The sequence below is a fragment of the Labrus mixtus genome, chromosome 8, assembly GCF_963584025.1.
Source record: "Labrus mixtus chromosome 8, fLabMix1.1, whole genome shotgun sequence".
Lineage (NCBI taxonomy): Eukaryota > Metazoa > Chordata > Actinopteri > Labriformes > Labridae > Labrus > Labrus mixtus.
The window spans coordinates 22,990,257-23,016,478 of NC_083619.1; the positions used below are offsets into that span (position 1 = coordinate 22,990,257).

General features: G+C 40.6%; 1 protein-coding gene across 4 annotated transcripts in view; it reads right to left on the reverse strand.

Moving 5' to 3' along the window:
* Nucleotides 1–26,222, reverse strand: part of LOC132979435 (collagen alpha-1(XI) chain-like) — a 91,887-nt gene that overhangs the window by 47,870 nt on the left and 17,795 nt on the right. For all 4 annotated transcript variants that reach the window (XM_061045239.1, XM_061045240.1, XM_061045237.1 and 1 more), the window contains exons 5-23: nucleotides 20,964–21,092; nucleotides 16,947–17,036; nucleotides 16,253–16,351; nucleotides 14,083–14,385; nucleotides 12,835–12,900; nucleotides 11,724–11,765; nucleotides 11,261–11,323; nucleotides 8,534–8,608; nucleotides 7,916–7,999; nucleotides 6,430–6,486; nucleotides 5,765–5,818; nucleotides 5,524–5,577; nucleotides 5,146–5,199; nucleotides 4,981–5,034; nucleotides 4,237–4,290; nucleotides 4,086–4,130; nucleotides 3,257–3,310; nucleotides 2,777–2,821; nucleotides 676–729 (exon numbers count right to left, since the gene is read on the reverse strand). In XM_061045239.1, coding sequence (XP_060901222.1) covers nucleotides 676–729; nucleotides 2,777–2,821; nucleotides 3,257–3,310; nucleotides 4,086–4,130; nucleotides 4,237–4,290; nucleotides 4,981–5,034; nucleotides 5,146–5,199; nucleotides 5,524–5,577; nucleotides 5,765–5,818; nucleotides 6,430–6,486; nucleotides 7,916–7,999; nucleotides 8,534–8,608; nucleotides 11,261–11,323; nucleotides 11,724–11,765; nucleotides 12,835–12,900; nucleotides 14,083–14,385; nucleotides 16,253–16,351; nucleotides 16,947–17,036; nucleotides 20,964–21,092 — 1,476 coding nt within the window. The remainder of the gene's footprint in view (nucleotides 1–675; nucleotides 730–2,776; nucleotides 2,822–3,256; nucleotides 3,311–4,085; nucleotides 4,131–4,236; nucleotides 4,291–4,980; nucleotides 5,035–5,145; nucleotides 5,200–5,523; nucleotides 5,578–5,764; nucleotides 5,819–6,429; nucleotides 6,487–7,915; nucleotides 8,000–8,533; nucleotides 8,609–11,260; nucleotides 11,324–11,723; nucleotides 11,766–12,834; nucleotides 12,901–14,082; nucleotides 14,386–16,252; nucleotides 16,352–16,946; nucleotides 17,037–20,963; nucleotides 21,093–26,222) is intronic.

Genomic DNA, 26,222 nt, shown 5'->3' on the forward strand with positions numbered 1-26,222 from the left:
TAAGTGTGCTATGTTGTTTTTTCTATTCCTCAGGCCAGGTACAGCCCAACTGGAGCTATTCATCCAACCTGCACACCATCAGGACAGGTTTCCTGCTAAGACTTTCCAGATGAATGACGCCATCCTGTCCTTTGAGCGTCAGCAGGACTGAAAATCTCACCTGGCAGTGGTCACTTATCCCTGGCTACAATCTCGGGTGTACTGTTTTGTATTAAATATGACTTGCAAATGGAATATATTTCACTTTGCCACCAACTGTTGAATGTAATCGTGTTACGTGCTATCAAATCGGTACATCATGTCCCGTCTCAGCAGGACAGGGAGGGTGTTTTTCTTTTCTTTGTGACCGCAGAGAAACATAAAATTTGAGCGAACACTCGTGAAGTTCTCGCTCTATTTTGGGGGTTTTTAGTTTTGTGGAATTTACTAAATGAGTTGTTACCACATATGTAACAAAGGATGAAGAAAAAGAATAAGGAAAAAAATGTTTGATTTAGAAAACAAAAAGGTGTGCAAAGAGTTCAAAGCTTTACCTGTTTCAAAGAAAAGCTAAGGAGGGTGGTGCATGCCAAGAGAAGAGAGAGCAGGGGGGGGGACATAATCGAGGAGATCAGATAAAGTTAGAAAAAGAAAAAGAGCAATTGAAAGAAAGAGGAAGAGAAAAATGAAACTTACATGTGGACCAGGCAAACCCTGCTGCCCAGGAGGCCCTGACTCTCCTTGTGGACCCTGTTCAAAACAAAAGAAAGAGAGGAAATCTAATTAATATGTACAATTGTTCCCCTCTGTTTGTCTCTACTAGATGAGAAAAAGGAACGAGATTGTCCAAGAATTCAGATAATTAAGATGACCGAGACAAAGGCTGATTACATCTAAAGATGAAGACATTGAGGAAAAACTGTCTTCACATGAAGTTAAGGAGAAAATGTCCTTTTTCAACATCAAAACTATGCTTCTGATGTCAGGGAAATCATTGTCTGACCTTGCTTGGAGAGATTGTTGAATTGGCTTTATCAAATCTATGTCAAGAATGTGAAACAAAAAGGTGCAAACACCGAGGAGAAATGTGATACGCCGGCTCATGTGGCAGACAGAGCTGTCTGTATTCTGCCCTTATCCAAAGTTAAGTCCAATCAAATCCACCTGGAAAAAAATTTGACGTCTGGTCACAAGTTTGGCTCTGAAACGCGGCTTTCTTTGAGTACATTCTGTTGGGCTACAGACCATCTGGGTATGGATTAAAGCTAATGAGACTAACTTGAATGGTGGGCTGTTTGGTATTCGTGTGTCACAAACCAAAAATATACAAAAAACAAGACAAGAGCCCTTGTGACGCAGACGGCTCCAGCTGTTACAACAAACACTAAATACAAAAGCTGGATTCAGAGAGGTTTAGGTTGCCCAACTGCTGCCGTTGTTTTCTTTCAGTGCGGAAAAGGCAAATTTGAGCAGCCATCTAAGATACAAATGTGGTCAGGGAAAGACATTTGAGTGTTGCCTCAAAGATTCATACATGTACCCTTTCTGAGGCTCTAATACGACTTTCAAGTGTTGTGCTTTGATTGAGAGAACATCTTGACTTAGAGGTGTCTGTGATTAGTCAACGAAGCGATTAAACATTCTCAGAGTCAGCACCAGAATTACGAGTCAGTTAAACAAATGATGCATGTTTGTATTATGTAGGCACACAATGCTGGTTACATGTTGTAATTAAGCTGTAACGCAGCCACCCGCCACTAGTAGGGGCTGTAGCTCTGGTTAATGGACCTGCTCTCACAGCTCTACTGCCTGGATGTAAACCAGCACAGAGGACGGATGGCCTCTCTTATGAGCAGTGCAGGTAAGCATAATAACCACTCAACCCTAGCATTGCCTAACCAAATTCAACGCAGACATGCAGATGTTAACCTGCGACGAATACTGAAGGTCGGTGGTGCTAGCGATGCTACTGTTAGCCACGCTTGGCAAACCAAAGTGACATTGTATTTAGCCACAGAGCGAGGTCCGTCACAGAGTCCCACACATTTCCGCAGCATTTAAAAAAGCTGTCAATGTCATTACTGAAGAATGTGATGAACTGTTTCTAATAGTACAGTGTTTAGTCATGTTAAACTAAATGTGCCAAAGTGTGCCTGCTGTCTAAGTGTTTTATTTCTTTTACACGAGGGGGACTAGTCTGAATTAAAGTTTTTGTTTAATCCTCAGGGAAACAAACTGCATGGAGCATCCCTAACTCCGTCATCAAGATTAACTTCAGAGGAATTCAAAAGAAGCATGTTCCTATTGTCCTGTGTTCCTGCTTTCAAACAACTGCTTATTTCTTTAACTTAGTGATTCAGTGACCGCAGGCAACGTGTGGGCTTGTCCAGCTGTCCTGACCCGATGATCTGTTACTCCCATTCAGTCGTCCCACTGAGACCCCTCCGGGAAGCAGCGTGCATAAAGGGACCACCACTCTCAGACAGGCTTACACTGTTTCAGCCCTTTCTGCTAAAAAAGACGTCTTCATCACGGTCTGATCTGTCAGCTATGATGAGACACCCCCTCCATCTAACATCTGTAATCAGCCAATGATCTTTGAACCCCATTCTTGTCATGTTACCCAGGGTTACAAGGTCACTGACCTGCAATCAGCCTCAGGCAGGCTGGATTACGCACTTGATTGCTTAGGTGGTCTTGACATATGTGGGCAGGAAAACGCCCTTTCTCACATTCTCAGCTTCAAAAAACGTGTTCGCGAAATGTTGGAGTATTTGTAAAAGAAAAAATGTCTCACCATGTTTCCTTTAGGACCAGCTTGTCCATCGATTCCAGGAAGACCCTGAAAATATCAGAATTTGCACAATTAAAGCGCCTGTTCCCCCTGTGGACAAAGACGAATCTCCTATTTCTTTGCTGATTATGTCCTGTACATGCATAGGTGATTTCTGAGAAAATATCTTCCCCTGCTTCTCTTTAAACAGTCAAATGTATCGCTTTTTCTGAATCTGTGATGTGGAAAATTAAAAAAAAAACAAAGTCTGACACCTACCTGGCAGCGGTAACAGGCTTCCAAAATTACAATACCAAAAGTTTTATCACTGATGGTCTTATTTGCTTTTGTAGGCTTCAGTATAAATCTCAGTCAGTTTCATAACCAGTTAAAAACTCCTCACAGGAACTATAAAGAAGCCATCTTATTGAGCCATAAAAGAAATTACAAAAATGACCAAATGAGTATTAAGGTGTATAGGTAGGAGGTGTAGGGTGTACTTACACGCTGTCCACCAGGACCTGCAGTCCCTCTGGGGCCGAGCAGACCACGAGGACCCTGTGTTTTAGGACAAAAGGATGCAAAATTAAATCCTGTAAACACACATAAACAGGTAGTATTTTCAAGTGACTTTGTCTGAAACAGTGTGCTCTTTTCAGAAATAGGCAGGCAATAAAACACTGGCTGAACATTCTGTGCATCCCTAAATCTGGTTTGACTAAAGTGTGTGAAACAGTGTCCCCCTGTGGTCATTTACGGTAACTGCGGGTGCATTTCAGGGAATAAGCATAAAAAGTGGGCTCTTATCTTAAAATCTTAAGTAGAGCACATTAACTCACTGCAATGACTGTGCTCCATTATTGTACGGACACTCTGCATGATGAAATGCTGTGCAACTATTTCTTTAAAAGGGTAATGTTATTTTGAGTATGAGAGGGGGTTACCACTTCTCATGCAACTCTACGGCCCATTAGGACTGAACCAAGCGGACTAAGGCAGTTTCTCGAGGGTAATGACAGTAAAACGCACGTTTACAAGTTCTATTTTCTGATCTCTTATTCAGAGCCATTCTCTCTTGGCAAGGTTGAGATTGCAAACGCATCGGTCCTCGCAGAGAGGAATGTCGCTACAGTTGCAAGAGGAGCGTAGGGCGAGGCTGTGTGAATAATCGCTAAAACGAATGAAGAGGAAGGAATGGGGGGGGCGGGGCCTGTGGTAGCAGATGGACTAAGTAACATGATGGACATATATTCATTATAATCTAATCTTTTTTCCTGATTAAAAAGGATGCAGTTTTACAACCGTTTGCCAGCTAGTATTTGAATTCACTTACACCCTCTCCAGCCACACCTCTCTGTCCAACCTGGCCGTCTTCTCCCTTTGGAGAGAAAAAGAAAGAGTGAGTTTTCAAAGAATGCAGAGTTGATCTTCACAGACTTTTAAGAACAAGAGTAAAGTGACGAGGTTGTGGATGTGCCACTCACTCGGGGGCCATCCTCTCCTGGAGATCCTGGAGGACCTGTAGATCCTAGTTCTCCCTGCAGAGACGAGATTGAAGGAAACGGAAATATCATCAAAGAGGAGGAGGGGCAGGTCACAAGAGACTCAACATGCAGTCATGAGAGGTAATGGCCCATATTTTTTTTTTTTTTTTTTTTTAATAATATGGGTCAAATATACAGATTTATAAAAGACAGGAACGAAAAATGGCAACCAGAGCGCCTGTAATCTACAGTAGGCATGGTCACCACAATTGGCATGGACCTATGTGGTTTCCACTATTTTTAGTGTTCTATAAGGACTGGCCTACCTCTGGTGGCCCTGTAATTACTCAGTATAGGATAAGGCAGGACAGCCCGTCTAGAAATACCACCCTGTGATCTCCGTCCTCTCGCTCTTTGGGGTTCTTATATGCCCGCTTAAATTCCACAAACACCAAACTCGGCTCTCAATGCCGGGCTAAATGCAGCCCAAGTGGGTCTGGAGTCAGTCCAACCCTTTTTTTTTTTTTTTTTAACAAGTGGGTCAAACGTCCTAATGAGTCAGAAATCATATCTGTCAACACCAGACTGCACAGAAGATGGATGGGAGGTGGCCTTTTGAACCGGCTAATCAGTCCTGATGCTACTGTTGAGGACTAGGTCTGTGATCAATGAGGATAATGTGTGTAAGAAATTAGAGACTGCAGATCTTATTTTTGGAGACAGATAACCTCTCATCATACTTACTCTGTGACCTTTCTCTCCGGGAAGACCGGGGAGGCCATCGAAACCTCTGTCACCCTGAATAGGGGCAGAAGAATAAGGGTTAGCTCCATCACTCACTTTGGCATAAGCAGCTTTTTTTCAAAAGCATCCAACTGACTCTCGCTGGCTTCTTGGTGAGTGCTTTACCTTTGGCCCTGCCTCGCCTGGCATTCCTCGAGCCCCATCAGCGCCATTACGACCCTGAAAGACACACACAGATCACAATAGAAGTATATTCAATTATCTCAGATGGCTATAGAAGAGACGCTATATTGTTCTCACTAGTTTAGAGTTAAACAAACATGACTCTGTTGATTAGAAATCATGCACAGACCCTTATTGAGACCAGCTGACTTCGGTGAAATCAGGCCATGTTTGAGAGTAGACTCTTTTCTTTTGGGCAAACGTAGCATTGATCTTATTGGCGTGATTTATTACAATTTGGGTGAATCCAAACATAATCTTCTGTTTCAAATCTGGAAAAATAAAGTATTTTGGTTGCGCTTCATTGGAAAGAAATCTTACCCTCTTTCCTGCTTTTCCTGGTACACCAGTAGGACCCTGGAGACCTCTGGGTCCCTATGGAGACAAACATATATAACACTGTTTTAACGAACAAACCAGAAAACCTGCTGTAGACTGACACGTCATTTGAGGAAGAACTGCAACATGTTTCAATATATAAAGTGAAGAAATGTGCATCTTGTTAAAAAACAAAAAAAGGAAATAGGTTCCCTGTGAGACAAAAAAAAGATTCTCTCCTCACCTGTGGTCCAGAATCGCCACCGTCACCTTTGAGACCAGAAGCTCCAGGACCTCCCTATGAAAAATAGACGTAAAAATAGTGAATGAACATGTCGGCACAAAAAGCTGAAGAACTGGAAATAATCACGGTTTGGCTAGCGATAAAATCCAGACTGAGAAAATTTAAGATTTGAAACTTGGATGTTAAAATACTAAATAAAGAAAGACTCTCTTGAACATCTTCATATGCGTACAAAAAAACTCCGCCAACATCAAAGACTTAACAGGATTGGTGTGAGATTTATTTGTTGATCGAGAACGCCATGGAGGCAGGGGTTGCGTGGAAGACACTCCCCAAACAAGAGGAAAGCTTCAGCCACAAATAATGTGGAATATGTCAATAAAGTGATCCTGTTTTCTAACAGTTAAATGTGCTCACAGAGGGACACGAAGAGTGTGTTGTCTGCATGGCTGAGTGCATGCGTGTGTAAGGGTGCATGATGGGAAATGATAAAACGCTCGGGGAAGCTTGAACAGGAAGGAGCACTAATTGCCAAATGTGTTTTTCTTCAGCTGTGAAATGAATGGGTGTTACATGAAATGGGTCAGTCGTGTTTGTGTGTGTGTGTGTGTGTGTGTGTGTGTGTGTGAAGAATGCTTTTTAAAAAAAAACAAAAAAAAACTCACCACAGGACCAGATCTTCCTGCCATGCCTGCTGGACCTGGAGGACCTCTCATAGCCAGCTGTGGATGAGATGGACAAGTACAACACTGGTCAGTCATCGATGTTTTAGTAACCAGGGGAAGTAATATTAGGACGACAACTTCACAAACTTCTGACAATAAAATTAATAGATTTGACTTTTTTTTTTTTTTATCACAAAATCAAGAAGCATCATGAACAGATTCACATTGTTTCAGGGATAACTTCTTGTGTTCAAGGAAAGGGGGTAAAGGGAAAGGGACGGATAAACCATTACATGATAATGCAGAGATATGATGACCTGCGACACTGGAAAAGACAAACTAAGTGAACGACAAAAAAAACCAGCAAAAATGAGAAAAAGAAAAGAAAACAGTAAATGTCTATATATAAATATATAGCTTAAGAGAAACGAGTGATCAGCATAAGGTGTCTGTGTATTAAAGTATAAAAAAAACTAGTGTGGATATTATATGCTTTGTGTAATCCTTGTTATTTTAAGTGATGTAACATGAATTCCACTGACTGAGTTTAAAATCAAAGGGTATAAAGAAAAGAAAACACGATCAATAAAGCTTCTAATTCATTTTTTTTTATAGCGAGGAAGCTCATAATGTGCAAACTTTACTTAGTTCTTGTTTCAGGGTTTCACACCACTCTCGTCTTTTTTCTTCATCTGCCAGCAACGTTGTCTGGAATTTATTTGCAGCCTGATTAGAGAATGAGCGAATTTGCTAATTTAAAAAAGGAAAGCAATTCATGCCCTGAGGTTCATTGAAGGCCAAATCGCTCGTATAAGTTAGCGTATTAGCATTGTGGCTGATGTCTGCAGGTACAGCATGAGGCAACATTTCCTAAATAAAATAAAAAGAATCAAAGAGTTTAACAAGATCAACAATTTTGTTCCTTTGGTTCCTTTAAACAATAAAAAATGTACAACTTCTGCCATGTTTTTTTTCTTCTTTTTTTTCCTCCCTCGGGCCAAACCTCTGGCACCGAGGACAAATATAGAAAGGTGACAAGTGCTTTCAAGACATTACTAAACAGCAGTTCAGCAGTTCTGGCAGCCCTCCAGCTCCATAGAGTGTTGTGAATGTGTGAATATTGAGTGTTGGTGCGGCTCATAATTATTTCCATGTGTTCTGCTTTAGATCACACCTTGCTTACAGCCACATAATTCAACCTGTTTTTCAACGCTGCTATGGTTATCAGGACCCCTGAGTGAGTGTGAACATCTGGTCTGTTTTTATATACTACCCAACCTAACGCGGGTCCATATTTAAGAATTAAGAAGATTTATAGAGTGAGTGGGACTTGTCAATATGGATTCCTCCTTCCATCATTCATTGGATTTTTGATAGAGTAAAATTACAGCTAATGAGACAGAATGGAGATGTAGAAAAACGTTGTAAAAGTTCCTCTAAACGGAGGAGGATCACATTGGGGGTCACTTTTAGCACACAAACTTACCCTAGCCTGAGAAAGGATGGCCTGAGCCTGAGCTTCCTGGGCTGAAACCACAGGCCCCTTGTGTGACTCACCACCGGCACGGAACTGTGAACCACAAAGCAAAACAAGAAACACAATTAAACACAAATTGACTTGTCTCTTTTCACAGAGTGAGACATCATTTGGTCTCCCCTGGTGAGTTTGTTCAAACCTTTTTCTTAGTTGAGCCTGTAAAGCTGTCACCAAGTATCACACACACACACACACACACACACACACACACACACACACACACACACACACACACACACACACACACACACACACACATTCCGACACACACATTCCCACAAACACACGCTGGCACACAATTGCAGGCAGCTCACACAGACAAATATGTGCCACTGGGCCTTTCAAAGCCTCAGTCACTGGTTCCACTCCGTTGCACTGGCTGACATTTACAAGGTAAGTGATTTGTTACCCAAAGAAAATAAGGTTGTGATCCCTTGGCCTGCTGGTGATGCTATGAGGTAAACTGACTAAATGAAGTAAGTTCAGCGGCGTGTGCTTGAGATGAAGGGTGTACAGTATGCGAGGGGAAATAGGACAGATGGCATTGTGGAAAGCGGCAGGACTTACTGGAAGCATCAGAATGGTACCTGGAGGACCAGGGACACCGTCTGAACCAGGAATACCAGGACGCCCTGGAGGACCCTGGAGCAACAACAGAGGGAGAGAGTTGATTTTTTTCACTCTTAACACAGATATCGTGTTACATTGTGCATGTTTAATAACAGCAATATTCTTTAGGTCAGTCGTTTTGTAAAAAGTCATTATTACAACAAAAGGGCTTACACATTATTGTTGTGAACATACACATATTGTAACTATTGAATTTAAATCATTGGCTTTCATTTGTTGTCTCAACAATTGATTAGACACGGTGAACTAACAAATCTTGTTTATTTCTATAAATCAACAATTTGATTTAACTCCCCTGGGGCTGCAGTGCACATTGACAATGAAGAATAAAGTGATAACAGTACTAACAAGCATCAACATCTAATGTGTTCACAGGAAAGCACTTCTTCATCCACAATAGTTTTAACAGGAAGGTACTGCCCTACGCTGATGTTGTTTATTTTAAATAGTTGGCCGACTAATCCTGCTGAGAAGAATGAGACAGGGAGGGTTCAATGAGTAAAAGCAAAAACTGGGTTTTTCCATTAAGATGGTTTTGGGATGTTGCCTTCTGGATAGCACTGTCTTTATTGCAGGAATGAAAACACACAGCCAAGGATGACCCTGTGAGATAATAATCATAGAATTAAAGGGAAATGTTGATTTTCTATTCTTAGTGATAACTTTTACAGCAGACAGAAACATGTTTACAGCCTGGTTCATGAGACGTTTTTGGCGGGGGAGGGGAGTTAGAACGCATCAGTTTTGATTGTATTAAGGCATGCATACATCTCAATAAGTAGTCGATTGACAAGTGGGTATGTTGAAGCTGTTTGCCAGGAGGCTTAAGGTTCGCCTCAACTCCACGTCTTTGTTTCTAGTCTCATTATGTGGAGTCAGCATTTCCAATAAGTGTGACTGCCATCGTTGGGCCTCGTGATGCCTTTTTACAAACCAAACGGTGATGCTCCTGAGACTACATTTATGTTTAATAATATCTAAGGGGGACTATATATATCTATATATACTATATATATATAAATTACTATGTATACATGTTTACAAAGACTCTAACTTTAAGAATGTAAATAGTAGGATGTTAGAATCATTAGTTGGCATAAAAGGTGAAAGGACCAACTTTTCCTAAACAGAAGTTCAGCACAGGCCAAAACTCTTCTTTGCAGCCATTTTAACAGATGTATTCTAAACATATACCTTTTTTATTGGACCAAAAATTTTTTTTGTTTTTTTTTAGACTTTCCCCTGACGAACTAATGTGCATCAAAGGAGCCAAAGCAAATCATGGCATGAAACGTTGGCATATGGAGTAAAACAAATAGACAGCTGAATAACAACAGAGACTAGATTTTGATTTAATAAAGACAAAAAGAAGGTATACAAGAAGCTGAAGAGGGAGTAGTGCCCAGTGTTTCCAGAATCTATTTAACAGTCTTGTCATGTGCTGAAATCTCAAGACTGCTGGCTAAAATTGATGCCATGTGTTCCCATCTCCTTTTTCCACGTGGTGGTAAATACCCTTCATCCACTGCTGTCTAAGTAAGCAGAGCGACATCTAGTGTTAATGACGCCGTTACGTGGCTGAGAAAGTGATGTTTGAGTGGAAAAGAGGGAGACGGTGATTACGAGAGAAATGAGCCGATCAAACGTTAAGGCGGCTACTACGCAAGGGAAAAACCACAACGTTTCAGAAACGAGGCACTTTTAATCCCCCTGTCAATCCTCAGCAGGACTGCTTCTCATGGGAGGAAATGAAGGGAGGGGGAGAGACTTTTTGAGCAACAAATATTTTTTTTTTTGATCACCTTCACTATGTGGAACAATAAGCCTTTTGTACGGGTGATGTCTGCTGGTCGTACTGGGGGAGGCCTGTTGAGGTATTTTTGGTTGGCAATTAAAGGGTTAAAGAGAGAGAGAGAGAGAGAGAGAGAGAGAGAGAGAGAGAGACCAAATAGATGTGCAAAGAGGGCGATGAAAGAGGGGTGTGGGGCATCACGTTTGGGGAAAACAAGCATACATCCAGCCTTCTGGAGGGGACAGGCACTTAGTCTGTGTCATCCAATCAATCAAGTAAAGGAGAGGAATCCCACGGTGGCGGGGAAAAAAAAAAAAGTTTCGAGAAACTCTAGGCTTCTACATATTTTATAGCAAACTCCTTGAACTTCTCACAAGTCCTGTAGCGTTAACAACCCAGCTGGTTCCCAGAACTTCTCTTTGCTGGTATATTGACAGTTTATGGGCATCTAATTTCCCTGCACCAGTCTTTGCTAATCCCCCCTACTGCTGCAGCAGCAAGCTGAGCCCAATTGTATTATTCATTTCATGGACTTTGGATAGTTTTTCACAGCTCGCAAATAAAGAAGTACAGACAAAAATAAGTTCTGAATACATTAAATTATATTCTGACTCCCATAACTCCATAAGTAGAATGAAAAGCTAAAGTTGTGACAGTATTATGGTATGTGTTTGAGCACTTCTAGCAATAGAAAATAACAAAATGTTTTGGTGCATAAACAACATATGTGGGATCAGATATGAGAAATTCACCTTTTAGTCAAGTAAAATGTTTTGTTTCATTTTTAATGTAAAACAGTGAACAGAGAATGAGTGGCAGCTCTTTTCAGAAACATCTGTTATCAGCTGTGAAACTAGCCAACTTTTACTCACCCTCTCTCCGTGATCTCCTGCGGGACCTGGGGGACCCTGCAATCCTGGGGTACCAGGAAGACCCTGAGAGATTACACACACACACACACACAGACGCACATACACTTAGAATATTATACCCCACACTTCTGCTAACCAGCATTCCCACCACAGACAGCCCAGTACTTCCTGTGCATAGGCCAACAAAGACAGACGCAAAGACACGGGTTCAAAAAGAAATAAGCCTCAAAATAAAACAGACCCCAAGACCCCCCTTCTTTCTCTCTCCTGCACTCTCTCTCTCTCACAGACACAGACACAGAGGTACACATTCACGCACAAATACACATTTTGACTGTCTCTCCCAACTCAAGCTTCACTGGCGATCAGGGCTGATGCTCTTTCCATAAAGACATTTTTTCCCTCTTTAGCTGTTCTCCATCTGTGGAAGGCAGACAGGAGTGTGGGAGAACGTGATACTCACTGCTTGGCCGGGAGCTCCTTGGGGTCCTTCTATAAGCATCCCCTGAAAAAGGAAAAAGTGGATACAGTAGCATTATAGAGCAGCCTGTGAATCCACAGGCAATGGAGAATGTGAGGAAAATGAGAGCTAATGGTTGCTTTGCGTTTGAGGTTGAAGAGTTTACTTATAGCTACAAGCGCAAGATGTTAACAATGCCTCAGCTATCTGATGTTCTCTTCTATAATGAGGGTGTGTGGTAAAAGATTTGGATGAGAGCCTGTGGTGGTACATATGGTATGGGAGGAGAGACGTTAACTGCAGCTGCTATTTCAGTCAATGTTTAGCCTGTAGTGGTAAATTGTATAGCTTTACTCTTTGAAAAACAGTGTAATGTTAGATTTTGTGTAGACAGCGGCTGTTTTGTCTATACAAATAAGATCAGAGATGTCTTTAATCATCAGGAGGGAAGATAGTCTTGGTTGTTCTACTTTTGGTGAAATAAACATCCTTCTCATTAAATCCAGTGACACTGAAACTAAAATAAATCAAAATTAAATAAATCTGGACATAAATTACTAAATAAGAAAGAGATTCTACTTAAATGTTTTGTGTTTTTTGTTTGTTTTTTTGCGACCATTGTTGTGGTATTTGTTGTGCCAGTGTTGAGCAAGCTAACTAGCATGCAAGCTTTAAGCAAATTACGCCATTACATCAAGATGTCTTGCTTGCTGTTCCATAGCTCGCTAGTTAACTCATTAAATAGGAAGCTAGAAAAGCCTGTTAGCCATTTAGCTCATTAGCAAGCTAGCCGGCTAGTTCAATGTCAAATTTGGTGAAGAATTGGGAAAGCATTTATTTAAGGAAATACATTGCTGGCTGTTAAGCTACACGCTAATTTGCTAGTTAGCTCAAGATAGATAGCTAGATGGATAGATAATTGCTATTTCTAACATGAACAACTGCAAGGAAGTACATTATCATGTTAGCATGCAAGTTATATAGGGAAATTTTAAATATTCCTAAACTTTAAACATTTCAATGTCTTGAAGAAAGCTTGCATTTCCTTCTTAAAAGTGAAATATTAAGTTTAGAGTCATGACATTTCATAAAAACACCCTAAGGCATCACTTACTGGCTCAATGACGGCAGGTTCACCTTTCTCTCCTTTTTCTCCCAGGTAACTTTGACCTCCAGTCACCTATGGATATCAAAGAGACTAGGTGAGCGTTTATACAGTAAGAGGACAGACATTTATAAGTCAGAGCACCCATAGTCTGAAAACCAAAAATGGACATTCTGAGGTTGGTGAGTAGCAGCAGATGTCCCGTCCTGTTGGGTGTCTTCTCTTTTATAGAGGTTACTTAATACACCAACAAAACGGCTAAGAAAAGCTCAGCAAAATGCTGAGTAGTGCTCTACATGCTTTATAGGATTTATGTAGTTGACAAGTCGAGAAGCTATTTTTTTATGCTTCTGGAAAAATAAACCTCAAGACTCATTTTTCAAGAAGCTATAATTTAGACTTTGGCCTGACTCCTACTTATTAAGCTTTCTTAAAGCCAGGAACTGCAAAAAAGACCCCAACTGTGCACAAGCACAGAGGTCGTCACCTGACACTATCCATACAATGACTTCACATGAGAGGAATTCACAAACCACCTACAGCAGTGTGTCCAAAAACCAACTAGATTGTCACAGTTTAGCCTGAAGAGCTAACTCTTTTTTTTTTTAAAGTCATAGTAAGGGCTGCGGTGTCCTGGGTGTTTTAAAGTGGAGAGCTCTAATAGAGTGGTTCAGTTTAACCAAAGGCAGACAGATGGCAGGCCAACATCCAGACAGGGACTGTGTCTCTTCCTGTCTCTGAGAATCTGGATCCTGAGGCAAGGAAGAAGGGCTGGAAACAAGCCATGGTAGACACTAGTCAGCAGATATTGCTGTCTAGTTTAAAAAAAATTGATCTTGATGGATTTGATGAAAAAAAAACATGACATTGCAAATGACTTAGTTTGTCATCAGGTAGTTTAAACAGATCACTGGTGGGAAAACACAGGGTGGAGCATCTCTTTGATAAACAGCAGAGGTCACTGAGGCCTAGAGGTTATGGAGGGCGTGACTGCACTGACAGATGGGCTGACATCTGTTTATCTGTAGGAGACTTAGATCGACAGAGTGTACGCTTGTGTTTACTGGTGTATTTGTGTTTGCTGCATGTGCACGCAGAAAGCTCCAAGCTATAACCCAATACCATGAGAAACAACAAACTAAATGTGCACCACAAACAACCCATCAAAGAAATGCCACCAGCGTCTTTCCACATTCCTGACCACAATTTCAGTACTCCACCCCCCCCCCCCCCCATCCTAACCACTCCAGCACTTACGCTGCTTTCTCTGAAGTCTGTCTCCGCTGGTACACCAGGACCAAACTCTTCCTCGTATGTTGATGTGGGCTTGGCGTCAGTCGGGCCGTATTCGCCATAATCACCATATTCGTATGGCTTATCGACAAACTCTTTGTTGTCATATTCCTTCAGGTCGTATTCCTTGAACTCGTAGACGTCAGTGGCAGGTTCCACCTTCTCTTCGGTTTCCACTGGGGCAGCGGTTTCCACGGCAACGGTGGGGTCCGCCCCGACCTGTTCAACACCGGTGATGTAATCATCCACTATTTCCTCTTCAAAGGTCTGGGATCGATCCAGGCATCGAGAAGAGATGGAGGGGGTTACATGGGAATGAATATGGAAGTTTGGTTAGTGAAACAAAACCATGTGAACAGTTTCAATGATTCACATGTTGTTCTATAACATAAGTCACAGTAAAGACATTAGTATCTAACACCAAAATATAGCAAATTATTGTACCAAAACTAAGTGAAACTCCTCAGCAGAATTTTCAACTTAGATGCGAACATGCGAGATGCGAGACGTTGCAAATGTTAACACTATATATATTTCATCATCATCAGGCACTATGATTAACAATAACTTGAATCATAAACGATAATAATTGTTTCCAGGAAAGAGATTGTCAGTCCCGAACAACAAAGTTCTAATAAAGTAAAAAGTAAATAGTTCGGCTGAATGGAAAAACTGTATGCTGTAAAATCACAGTACGATAGATTAGTAAATGAGAAAGCATAACTAAGAATATTTAAATCTTAGTTAAGATGTCAAATGCAAACAATAACTCGCACGGACTATAGAAGTTCCAAGAAAGTGAAAAATTTGTATAAAACGCTGCTTTTCATCGAGTAAAACAGTTACTGTAAGCAGTGTTTATGCAGTTAAAATTCTGTTTCCACACAATTCGAGGCAATGAGAAATTGCACAGGAGCAATTGCAATGGGATTAACATGTTACTGGTTGTTTATCAAACAACTCTTAGTTTGTGGAAAGATGTCAATCATTGTTACATCCAAAAGCAAATAAATACTGAGAGTCTCTTGAGGGGAACTTTTATGCAAACTAGCATTTCTAGGCATGCACTCTTCTGTCAGTTTTAAGTTGCTGCGCACACATTCGAACTGTTCAATATCTGTAGAAAAGCTTGTTATCGAGCAGGATGCAAAGAGCTGTTGTTCACTTAATGGGATCTTATCAACGCTATTTGTTGGTGTAGTTGAGTTATGCATTCTATCGAGCTGACTGACGCTGATTTATCCACCTCAAGGTATATCACAATGCAAATCTGCAGACATTAAGCTAGCAGAGCACACAGCCGTATTGTTCTGGTTTAGCCTCCAAATGTTCCTCATTACGCTTTGTGTTATGTGATGGTTTAGCAAAAAATTGGGACATGATCTGCCAAACTCAGGATAAGGCAGTAACAAAGGGGATGAGTCTGTTTACTGATTTTCCATTGGTCACAGTTCATTAAGTTTTCCTGCTTCAGTTTTTTTTATCCATACTCTGGTTTGGTGGCAACAGTTTCCCATTGAAATCAAGGAGAAGACTGATCTTGTTCTTACTGAGGCTTTGTTGGCTTTCAACCTCAGGAGGCAATTTGGTTGTTTTGAAGCAGTAGGAGTTTTACAGAAATTCCATAATAATAGAGGAACTATATACATCGGAATGTGGATGTTAATTGGATAATATAAGTCTGTAATGCTTAGAGAAATTTTCATAAAATTAAAAAAAGCTTTCCCACCATGACAGTTTGAACTAGTGTCTTTGGTCAAAAAACTGTCACTGTCACATAAATCAAAGATACTTATGTCTAGTTATAAAACTGAAAGACAGTGTTAATAAAATACTATCTGTACATGGTATTAAGTTAAATAGAGATTCACTATAGTGCTCATTATTTTCACAGCTTGTGACTCTCATGTGTGACTCTAATGAGATCAGATTCTTAATTATTATCATTATTTTAGGATTAAGGGATTGGGGAAGGACATGCGGGGAAGGAGCCACAAGGCATATTCGAAACCTCAAATGACTATCGATCACTCAACTCATTTAATGTAAACGGGTAAAATCTCTGTTGACAAAATGAAGACATAATTATTTCCTGATCTTTTAGGGGGGAAAACAATCAATTTAAAAAAGTTACCTGTCCTTTCTCGGCGTTCTCGGTCGGAGTTTCAGGCTGACTTCCATCCACTGTGGTGTAGTCATACTCACCCGTGTAGAAGTCTCCACCCACATTCGTCTGAAATTGGCGACAATAGCACACAAACAGAATTTTTTTCAATCAGAGATTGGTAAATTAATGTTTAGGCTGCATTCAAGAGCTTTAACTAAAGCACATGTCAAGTTTGTGACTTTCCAGATAAACAAGCTGGTCACAGATTTTTTGCATTTTAGTGAATGTAGACCAGTGGTTCTCAACTGGTTTAGCTTCAGGACCTGTCACCAACTCCTGCATGAAAAATAGTGACCCAAATTTCTGATATTTTTCAACTATTCAGAGTTGTTTGATTAACCGTGCAGTTTGACAGATGTAAAGAAAAAAGTGCTTCATATACTTTGTGGCACTTTTTTCCCCCAAGGCATACATTCATGACCCACTTTTGGGTCCCGACCCACCAGTTGAGTAGCACTGATATAGACCGTATAATATCAAAGTCATGATATGTTCAAAATGTGCACCGCTTGCAAGCAGGGTAAAGAAAAGTTGAATGTGAAACATACGGGAAAAGTCGTGCAAAAGGTGGATAAAATGAGATTAATAGAGAAAAAAACGAAGACTTAAAACCAGAGGAAAGGGATGAATACGTTTGCATGACTGTATAAGTCAATGTTACCTCAGCCTTGGCTCCTTCAGTTGGTGGAGCGTCAGTGGTAATCCCTCCTTCAGAGTAGTCATAGAACTCACCATAGTCATAGTTAGTGTACTGTAGGGAAACAGTGACGGAGAGCAATCCATTAATGCGTGCAATCATGTAAATAAGGTCAGATATTTACATGGCCCGTGGGAGCTTATTCTCAAAAGTGTTTACAACTAATTGTAAACTATTGTAATATTTGTGTCATCATGCTTTTTTAGAAATAACATGGTACAATTATGTCACATCCATATCAGGTAGCTGAACAGTTTTGCATATGGATGACAACAGAAACCCCCAGATGACCTCTTGAAAGGTTCACGTGTGTAACAGTGTAAGAGTACAGTCATTAAGGCTCTGGTTTGCTCCTAACAGGATGTCTCAGGGTTAATGTGGTGCCAGTGAAAACCTATCAGCCTGTACCACTTAATTTTGTAAGCCAAGAATGGCCCCTGGGTTTCATTAATGGGCCCTTTAACATTTACATTAAGATCCCCTGACTAATCCCATGTTGGTAAATTACGGGCAACATACCGACTATTAGCAGGGGGTAGAACCACTGTTGGTTTACACCAGGCTCTGTGAAAACATGTGTTACCTTACTCTTTTTTTTTCTTTCTTTTTAGCTCCAAAGCATTTCATCAAGTTATTATGTGGTCTGTTTTCTCTATTATCTATCTTGCACTTTACAGAATACATTTTTACCGGACCCACAAGAGAGGAGCCATCATAATAAACACCATGCATCCACATGAGACCGATGTCAGAATAATAGTTCAACATGTCAGCAAATATCTCTTTTTTCATGAGCGTTAAGTAAGAGGAACAAAACCACAGGTAGATCCTGCCTGTGATTATTAAGTCAAAGCCAGGAGGACAGTTATCTTAGCTTAGATTAAAGATTTTTAAAATCTTCACAGATGTTAGAAAGGTGAGAGACCCCACACATGATGACAAATAATCAAACATTAAAGAGTTTGGTTCCTATATTGTGTGGATAGCAACAGTAAGACCAAAACAGCACACCCCAGATTCCATTATTCTTTTAAATCATGACACTATGTGAAGAACTTAAGATTCATACTGACATTCCTTTTTCTTCTACTTCCACTAACACTGTCAAAAAAAAAAAAGAGCTTGTGATTAAGTTAACAGACCAGCCCCTGATATGCATCGCTCTATCAGCTCAGGGATAAATATTAGTCCCTAGACAACTGCTAAGCTCATAAAAATAATACAAGATCCTCCGACCCTGCTGCAGTGCTGGCCAGGCCTTCGTTCAGTGGTCCAGAGAGAGAGAGAGAGAGGTCACACAAGAGAGAAGTCCTGGCCAGACTTACTTCAGACTCACAGAGAGGAGAGCAGGAGAGGGTCAGAGAGAAATAGAGAAAAAGATAGAAAGGGAAGGAAGGATTTAGAATGATTTATGGCGTTGAAATGCTTGGCTGAGCTGAAGGCCTTCACCACAGCCTCGGATGAAAGGCGTAAATACTGAAGTGTGCTCATAAAAAAAAAAGAAAAAAAAAGCTCCCCCTTCCTCCTCCTGCATCACCCCCTCTTCCTCTTTTGAACCCAGCTGCAGACATGTGGCTGCACAGGCGGCAGGCTTCAGGTCAAGGAAGATCTTCAGAGGCTACGGTCAAAGCCACGCTCCACACTTTGTGGAATTGTGGAGGATTGGTTAAAAAAAAATTGAGGAGGTAGGTCAGGACCACATTGTAAACACAAACACTTTATGGTAAAAGAGTAAGCTGTGTAATTTCAACCCCACAAAGAAAGATTTGTCCGATAGAGGAAGTATTCTTTGTGTGCATGAGGAAATCAAGTGGTTAAAATACTTAGCTGGAATGTAAGAATACATTCCTCTTGTAACTTTGCAGAAAGTATGAATTATCCAGATTTACAGCGCTCCTCCGTCCAAATTGCTCCCTACTGTCTATTAAGAATCGACAGGCTCCTTGTCTTGGCTTTGAAAAGTCACTGGATGATGAAGCAATACTTTCCAGGACATGGTACCCACTGTACAGCCAATAATTTCAAACACAGAACCGGCTCCTGATTTTCATTTTTTTTTTCTAGATCCAATGTCTACTTTTCCAGGTATTGGGAGCCTAGCTGGGGAAGGAAAAGCTTATATTTCCCTGGGAGTCTGGGCAGAGTCTGCAGAACTCGTTAGTGATATAAATCACGGGGCCACTCCAAAGTGGGCTCAGACTTCGTGGCAGGGAAAAAGAGAAAAAAGTTTCCAGTGTGAGCTCATCAGTTATTCAGTACTGAAGCAAAATGTCATCTGACAAAAAAAAAAAGAAGCTTAAAACAGCAAAATAACAAAAGAAGATGATGAAAAAAAAAAGGCACTGTATTTCAATGACGAGATCTGGCTAAGGAGTTCTACAATGTTTTGGAGCCGGTGGAAATAAAGGAATTTGAGAAGATGAGTTCAAATGCCACAATGCTCTGATCAGTCAGCTAAAATACTGAACGAGGAAAGAGTGGATTAGAGGTGATAGAAGCTTCTATCTGTTAGTTAACATTAAGGAACACACAATTTGCAGACAACATTGACTATTTTTGTGTTTCTAGAAGACTGAAACTGCACTGATAAAACCAGGTCAAAGGTTTTCTACTATTATTATTAACATCTGTCACTGTGATAGACGTTTATGAAAAGTTTGTGTTTGGTGTTAAGGAGAAAAAAAAAACGTTCAAAATGGGGGATGGGAAAGGTTAAACTTGTCGTGTTTGGCAGGTGGTGTTCAAATAGGCTGAACCACAGCTACATATTTTTACATAACTTGTTAATCCTCAAACCACTCCTTCTTTTCTAAAGTCTGAAGTGTTTCGTTTTTTTGTCGTTATTTTCTTTCCATTGACAGTGCTCTTTACAGCTCTGTTCTCCAGGGGTGTGACGTTTTGTTTATGGATGTCGTTACTGATTTGTTTGAAGAAATACCTGCGCAGGCTGACAGTAGAAGAAGAATAACAGCTGTTACTCTATGTCTCTTTCACTTTAGCTCTCATGTTTTTGCTTTACTCCATTTTTTTTTTTTTACAGAATACTGAGAGTGAAGGGCTGACCAGGGATTTCAATTGTATGTGGTAGTGATGAAGCTAACTAATGTACTACACAGAGTTTATAACTAATGTTAATTTCCAACACTTTGATCTAGGTTGAGCTATCACATGTACAGGACATGGCCAAAAATTAATAATAATAAAATATCCAGCCTTGAATACACTTAATTTGAATTGAGAGTACACTTGTTAGAATCCTGGTACAGCTTTGGCTTGGCTTTAGCCAGCCCTAGACCTCTTTTGTAGGACGCTGTGACTCTCCACAGCCAGATTATTTACCCATCACCTCAATTGCCCAAACGAAGGACATACTAGCTACTTATGTTAGCAAGACCCCCAAACAAAAAATGAAGTCTGATCCGACCGTTAACCTTCCACTTCCATATAAAGTCAAGCTTGCTGGTTAAAGTGTTTCAAATGTAACAAACTAACTGAATTAACAAATTGTATAAAACAACTCAAGTTAATAATGGCAAATGATGTGTGTGCTACTGTAGTTAAGAAAGGTGGGAGATATTTTGTAGTTGTTTTTAAGCTATCCAGGGTCAAGACCAAGCTGCAACCTCTGGTGAAACATTTCAACTTCAGATTGACTTGTGATAACTTTGTCTTTGATTTACGCCTTTTTCATACACACAGTCCTCCTAATTTAGTCTCTGACCTCATCTTTTGCTACTTTTATTAACAACAACCAGGTCTTAAAAACACATTCCAAATTCCTTTTATCATCCTTAACTCAAACTCCAGCTCATATGTTCTCCCTCCTGGTTTTCCTTTCTTCCTTCCTCTCTTCTATCCAACCATCTCTAAATCCCTTTCCCTACCCCCCCTTCTCTCTCCCCACTCTCACTTATTCTTCCCTCCCCTACAGGCAACAACTCCTCTGGCCCAGCATGCCTCCCTCCCCCTCCAGATACTGACCTCTTCCTCAGGTTCCTGAGCCTGGGGAGTGTCGTGGTGGTTTGGGGTTTCACAGTCGGGGCTGTAGTGTTCACAGTAGTCATGGGCTGCCCTGGGGTCTGCCACTATCAGCAGCTGCTGGATGTCACCCTGGAAGAAGAAGAAGAAAAAAGAAGCAGAATGTCAGCAGAAGCCGTGTCAACAAATTTCATGGACTTTCGAGACACGTATTGGGGGTAATTTTTCCCCACTGTAAATTCCCATGTCAGAGTTTTTCTTCAATGTTTGCCAAAAGAAAACAGGCAGTCTGCTGGATAACTTACAGCACCATAGGTTTACGTTATAGCCATCAATTTTATTCATTTCAACTTCAGCTTCTGAGAAATCAGGATTTTCCAGTTTGGATTGGCAAATGGCTCTGAGTGCTACAAAACAGCGGAGACTTAGCCACTGTTGCTGTTGAGAGGGAGCCAGTCAGAGGCACGAAATAAGATCTGCCGCTCATACAGCGCACTTTGCCAGTGTGATTTGGAACAAAACAAGGTATAGCAACAGCTGGATTTGTCTGGGGTTGATCTTTAATCTGAAAGTATGTACCCTCTGTAGTATAAGGCTTCTACAGAAGGTAATCTTTACATCATTTTGCCGTTATTAGCACTCAGACATAACAAGATTTTTTTTAAGTTTCGATACGATTGAGCTGCTGCCCGGGGTTTTTTAGTTGTCCCCTCTACATTCTTTCTATAGAAACCATGTTTGACTTTTGACTCTTTTCAAAGAAACAGGTATTTTCTGAAACAGCTGTTAACCTTTTGTGCTGAGGATTCATCCAGTGTTTCAAGCCAATCCAAGCCTTGGACGTTTGCCAACTGCCAATCAGCAAACATTTTAAGTGCAGAAAATGAACTTGACTTTCATTTCCTGAGCCCTGACACCCAAAACTTACTCCGGAGATAACTCACATTGTCCATTTATTCATTTGTGATTACAAATAGAAACCAAATTTCAACTTTCATGAGGTACGCTTATATTCTTCTGGGCTTCATTACAAAGCTTGTGGAGATAAAGTATGACAACAACAACAAGGCAGATGCTGTTCAGTACAAGGGACACATGTATCTTGACTGTTTAATACAAATATGTATGGGAATGATTCCCAGCTTTAAGGGAGTCCATGGATGGATGGATAGATGGAATGATTCCCAGCTTTAAGGGAGTCTCTAAGCTTTTAAAAATGAACTATTGCATAGTCCCTCTCATTCAGCCATTAGGGATGGCAAGTCCCCTTACACAGCAGATAAATAATCCCTCTCTGTACTTATCTGAGGCTGTGTGTTTCACAAGCTTTTGGAAGAGGAAATTAGATCCGCGCTCCCGACATTTCCATCAGCCAAAGGATCTTTTTTCCACAATCATCCCCAAAGGAATTTCTCCCCCTATGTGCCTGATGTAGAGAATTGTTATCTATAGCAATCTCACATATGGGCACCTCAGCTGACCTTTTTCAGAATCAACCTGGAGTAAGAAGGGGAAATAATATGTAAAGGTGAGAGAAGGCTGCGATCATGGTGGCCCCCCAAGGAGGAAGCACATACATGCAGATTGCATTAAATTACAGGAGGCAACATCTGCACAAGCTTAGTCCTCTGGAACACATTATATATTCACAGCCCTATGCCAATTATATATGAGCTGGGTATAGGATAACCCAAATGACAACCAGAAGATCAACATATGTTTAAATTCTACTCACACACGGTATGCTGTGCAAGCTTCAGTCAACCTTGTCCCCTGCTGTGATATTATTTCTAGCTATTGTTTGTTTATTACTCACTTGCAGGTTTGTCTGACTTAATGCACGTGTAAATATTTTATGTCCATGGGAAATATCAGTGGTGAAATCAGACTTTTATGACTGGGGTGGCCAAACTGGAGCACTGACTTGCGCTTTAGCTGGAGTGGCATAAACCTTATGTCCCCACAAACAAATTTAAAGCACTTATTTACCCTCTCACAGTATCTACTTAAACTTCAAACATCAAGTATCTCAAAGATGATATATTACTGTGTTTAATTTTAAAATTCTAAAAAGTAACAAACAGAGAAAATATCTATCTAACATGTAAATCCTATAAGATGAAATCTTTAATGACATGAGATGTTTGTTAGTCATGAAGCTCTAACAGAAGGAAATGTATCACACTGAAATGCAAAGAAAGCTACACACAGCCTGCAATACAGCCAAAAGTCCCGCCTCTGACAAGGCAAATAGCCAATCATTGCCAAGGATTTTGGGGTGGCCAATCAGATTTTATGTGGGGCCCTGGTCACTCATGGGCACCCCTTGGATACGTCCCTGGGCATTACACAGAATTCCTCTGTTGGGTCCCTTAAAAAGTCACCACTGTCTAAGAGGTATAGAGCAAGGATAGACTACAAGTGTTCAGGGTCTAAAATGTAGATCAGGTTTCATTAGGGAAGAAAAGATCATGCCCAAGAGGGAGGTGATGAAATGTGACAAAATGACTGAGACACTTTTTTATCAAATTATATCGCCCATTATTGTATACTTGTACATTTTAGCCAATGTCTGTATCAGATTGGATGCTTGAAAGCTGTGTGAGGAAATGCAAAATCCAAAACAGAAATACAGTATATTAAGAGCAAACAATGTCCATTGTCCAATACTTAACATGGCAGTTTGCAGCTATAGCCTGAAGCAAAAGTTTGACCTAAAGGTTGCAGGTTTAATCACCAGACTGTGAAAAAATGTGTGAGGGGAGAGTGGAAATATCTCCTCTGTATGCAATGCCTTTAATGCCCACCTCTGGCCAACTTATCAAACTGTACCTGTGCGTGTATGTGTGTAACTTAAGTGTGAATCAAGGTCCGCTAATTAAACCTTTAAACATCCTAATATGACAGAACCTGCAATGACAAACAGAAGTTTAATTTCAGCCACTTTATAATGTATGGCCATTTGATTATTCAGCACAAATGGATCGACAGCTAAAGCTAGTTAAAACACAGACAGTTTCCATATGGAAATATGTCCGCTTCCTCCTGGTTATGTCTTCCTGTGCACATGGGCTATAATAACTATTCCTTCTTGTGTTCATCTTTTGGATTAGTGTTTATGTATATTTACTGAAAAAAAACAAGGTGTGTATTTACAAGAAGAAGAAAACAATTGTGTAGTGAAGACCTGCAGGAGAGTCCAAAAACGTCATGTCGAGACCACACACACTAAACACGTTTAAAAAGCCTGTCAGTGATTCAATCACTCCCATACTCCCATACTCCCATCTTGGCATCTCCCTCACCATTCCCGCCTCTCTTCTTTTACCGTTTGTGTTTCCCTCGTCTGCATCTCGATGCCTTTGTTGATGTTACTGTCTGGACTGAATTGCACATCTCTCTGGCGTCTGCCGAGGTTCATCCTCAGAATTCCAGGAATGATCTACGGCACTGCCCTGGCTCGGCTCAGAGCTGGCACGGACACAGCAGGATAAATCATCCATCTAGGCATCGCCACAGTGATTTATTAATGGGTCTGTGTACAATGTGAATGTGTAAATACAATGTGCCTGGACACATGTTAACCTTCATCTCGGATTGCAATGATTGGATGGATAAAAATGCATAAAAAGGCCAGCCATGATGGTTGAAACTGAAGGATTTACGAGAAAATAAAATACAAAAATCTGAGCTTCACCCACTGGATAACTATTTTCAGAGTTCGGCTGGTTTTATTTTGTATTTGGAAGAAACGCACCACTGGTTTTTCCTCTAGCATACCAACTCATCTGATTCGAAGCTAAAAAATGCAAACACAGCAGACCGACAGCACTGGATTGTCCCTGGGCGAGGTGACCTTGACGTCGATAATGAAGGGCATCCCTCCCAAAACACAGCCCACACCCACTAGGAGCCGGAGTCACTTAAGGAGAATAACTGGCAGATGGATGATCATCTCTTCATGGGGGGGTTTACAAGCCCTCAGCAGACCATGAAATATGTCCTTGGCTTTTTTTTTCGTTGTTAATAAAATGTCAGATATGAGCTTCTGAATGCCAAGCAGGGGGACAGATGTTTGTGTGTGGGCTGGGGATTATGGTCAAGTGAGTTGATGACATCAAATTATGAGCATGCGATACCTTTTTCATGCAAACAGAGCAGGTGACTGACCTCAAAGATAAAGACATGACTTTGATGAGAGGCAGATATCTGCTGGCAACGGATCAGACATGGCAGGCGGCACAAGGGGTGGGGGTGTACACTTCCTGCATTTGTTGGACTAATTTGGAGCCATAAACAAAGCAGCAGATTGTGTATGACTCCGTATAATGAAGACCATACTGTATCAACATTAAAGTGTACAATTCTGGAGGGGAACCCAAATCTTGCCGTTTTCTAAGTAGAACATCTGTCCCAAATCAGGCCTTACAGGCAGAGCTTCTTCTAAAGCTGCACTCAAACCCGGCCTCCTTTAGAGTTTGACTTAATACCATCTATATCACTCTATCCGTACTTCTCACACATGTTTCTTCACCAATGGATGAACAAAAGCATTCTTGACTGGTGGACCTAGTGTTTGGCGGATTTGTTCGGCCTTGGGGGTTTGTAAAATGCTGATTTTTTTCCACTTGTCACATTTCGATGACATGTCAGGATTACCCTGAATGCACTATTATCAGGGGTATAGCTCATGATATTATATGATACCTTACAATACGATACAAGAGCTGTGGACAAACTGCTGACCTCGTAAACCCTCCCAACAACAAGCATTAGAGTGCAATATTGACTCCTAGCTACCGCTCTTGTGCAATGCTTATCCAATTGATTCCTTTACAGTGAAATAACTGTTAAAATCATGTATCCATATACTGTGCAAAAACAATTATTTATCATTTACCGTCTAAAAACTGTTCAATTATCTGTTCATTCATTCAACATTAACTGTTTACTGTCCTTATTTATTCACTCTGCAATTACTAATTATTTATTTATTCACTGACTGTGCACCAACTGCTTATTTATTTACTCAACATCTGCTTATTTATTTACTCAAAAACTGTGGAACAACTGTCGACTAATCCATCCACACATTCATGTCACTGTTAACGGACCTCTTCACTTCAACAAATATCTCTGTTATAAGCGCCTTCTCTATTTATTCAAACCTTTAAGCTTAACTTTATTTTTCTTTCATATTAATTTTTCTACAGCTCTTTTTTATATTTTTATAAAAATATAATAATATTTAAAGGCAGAATG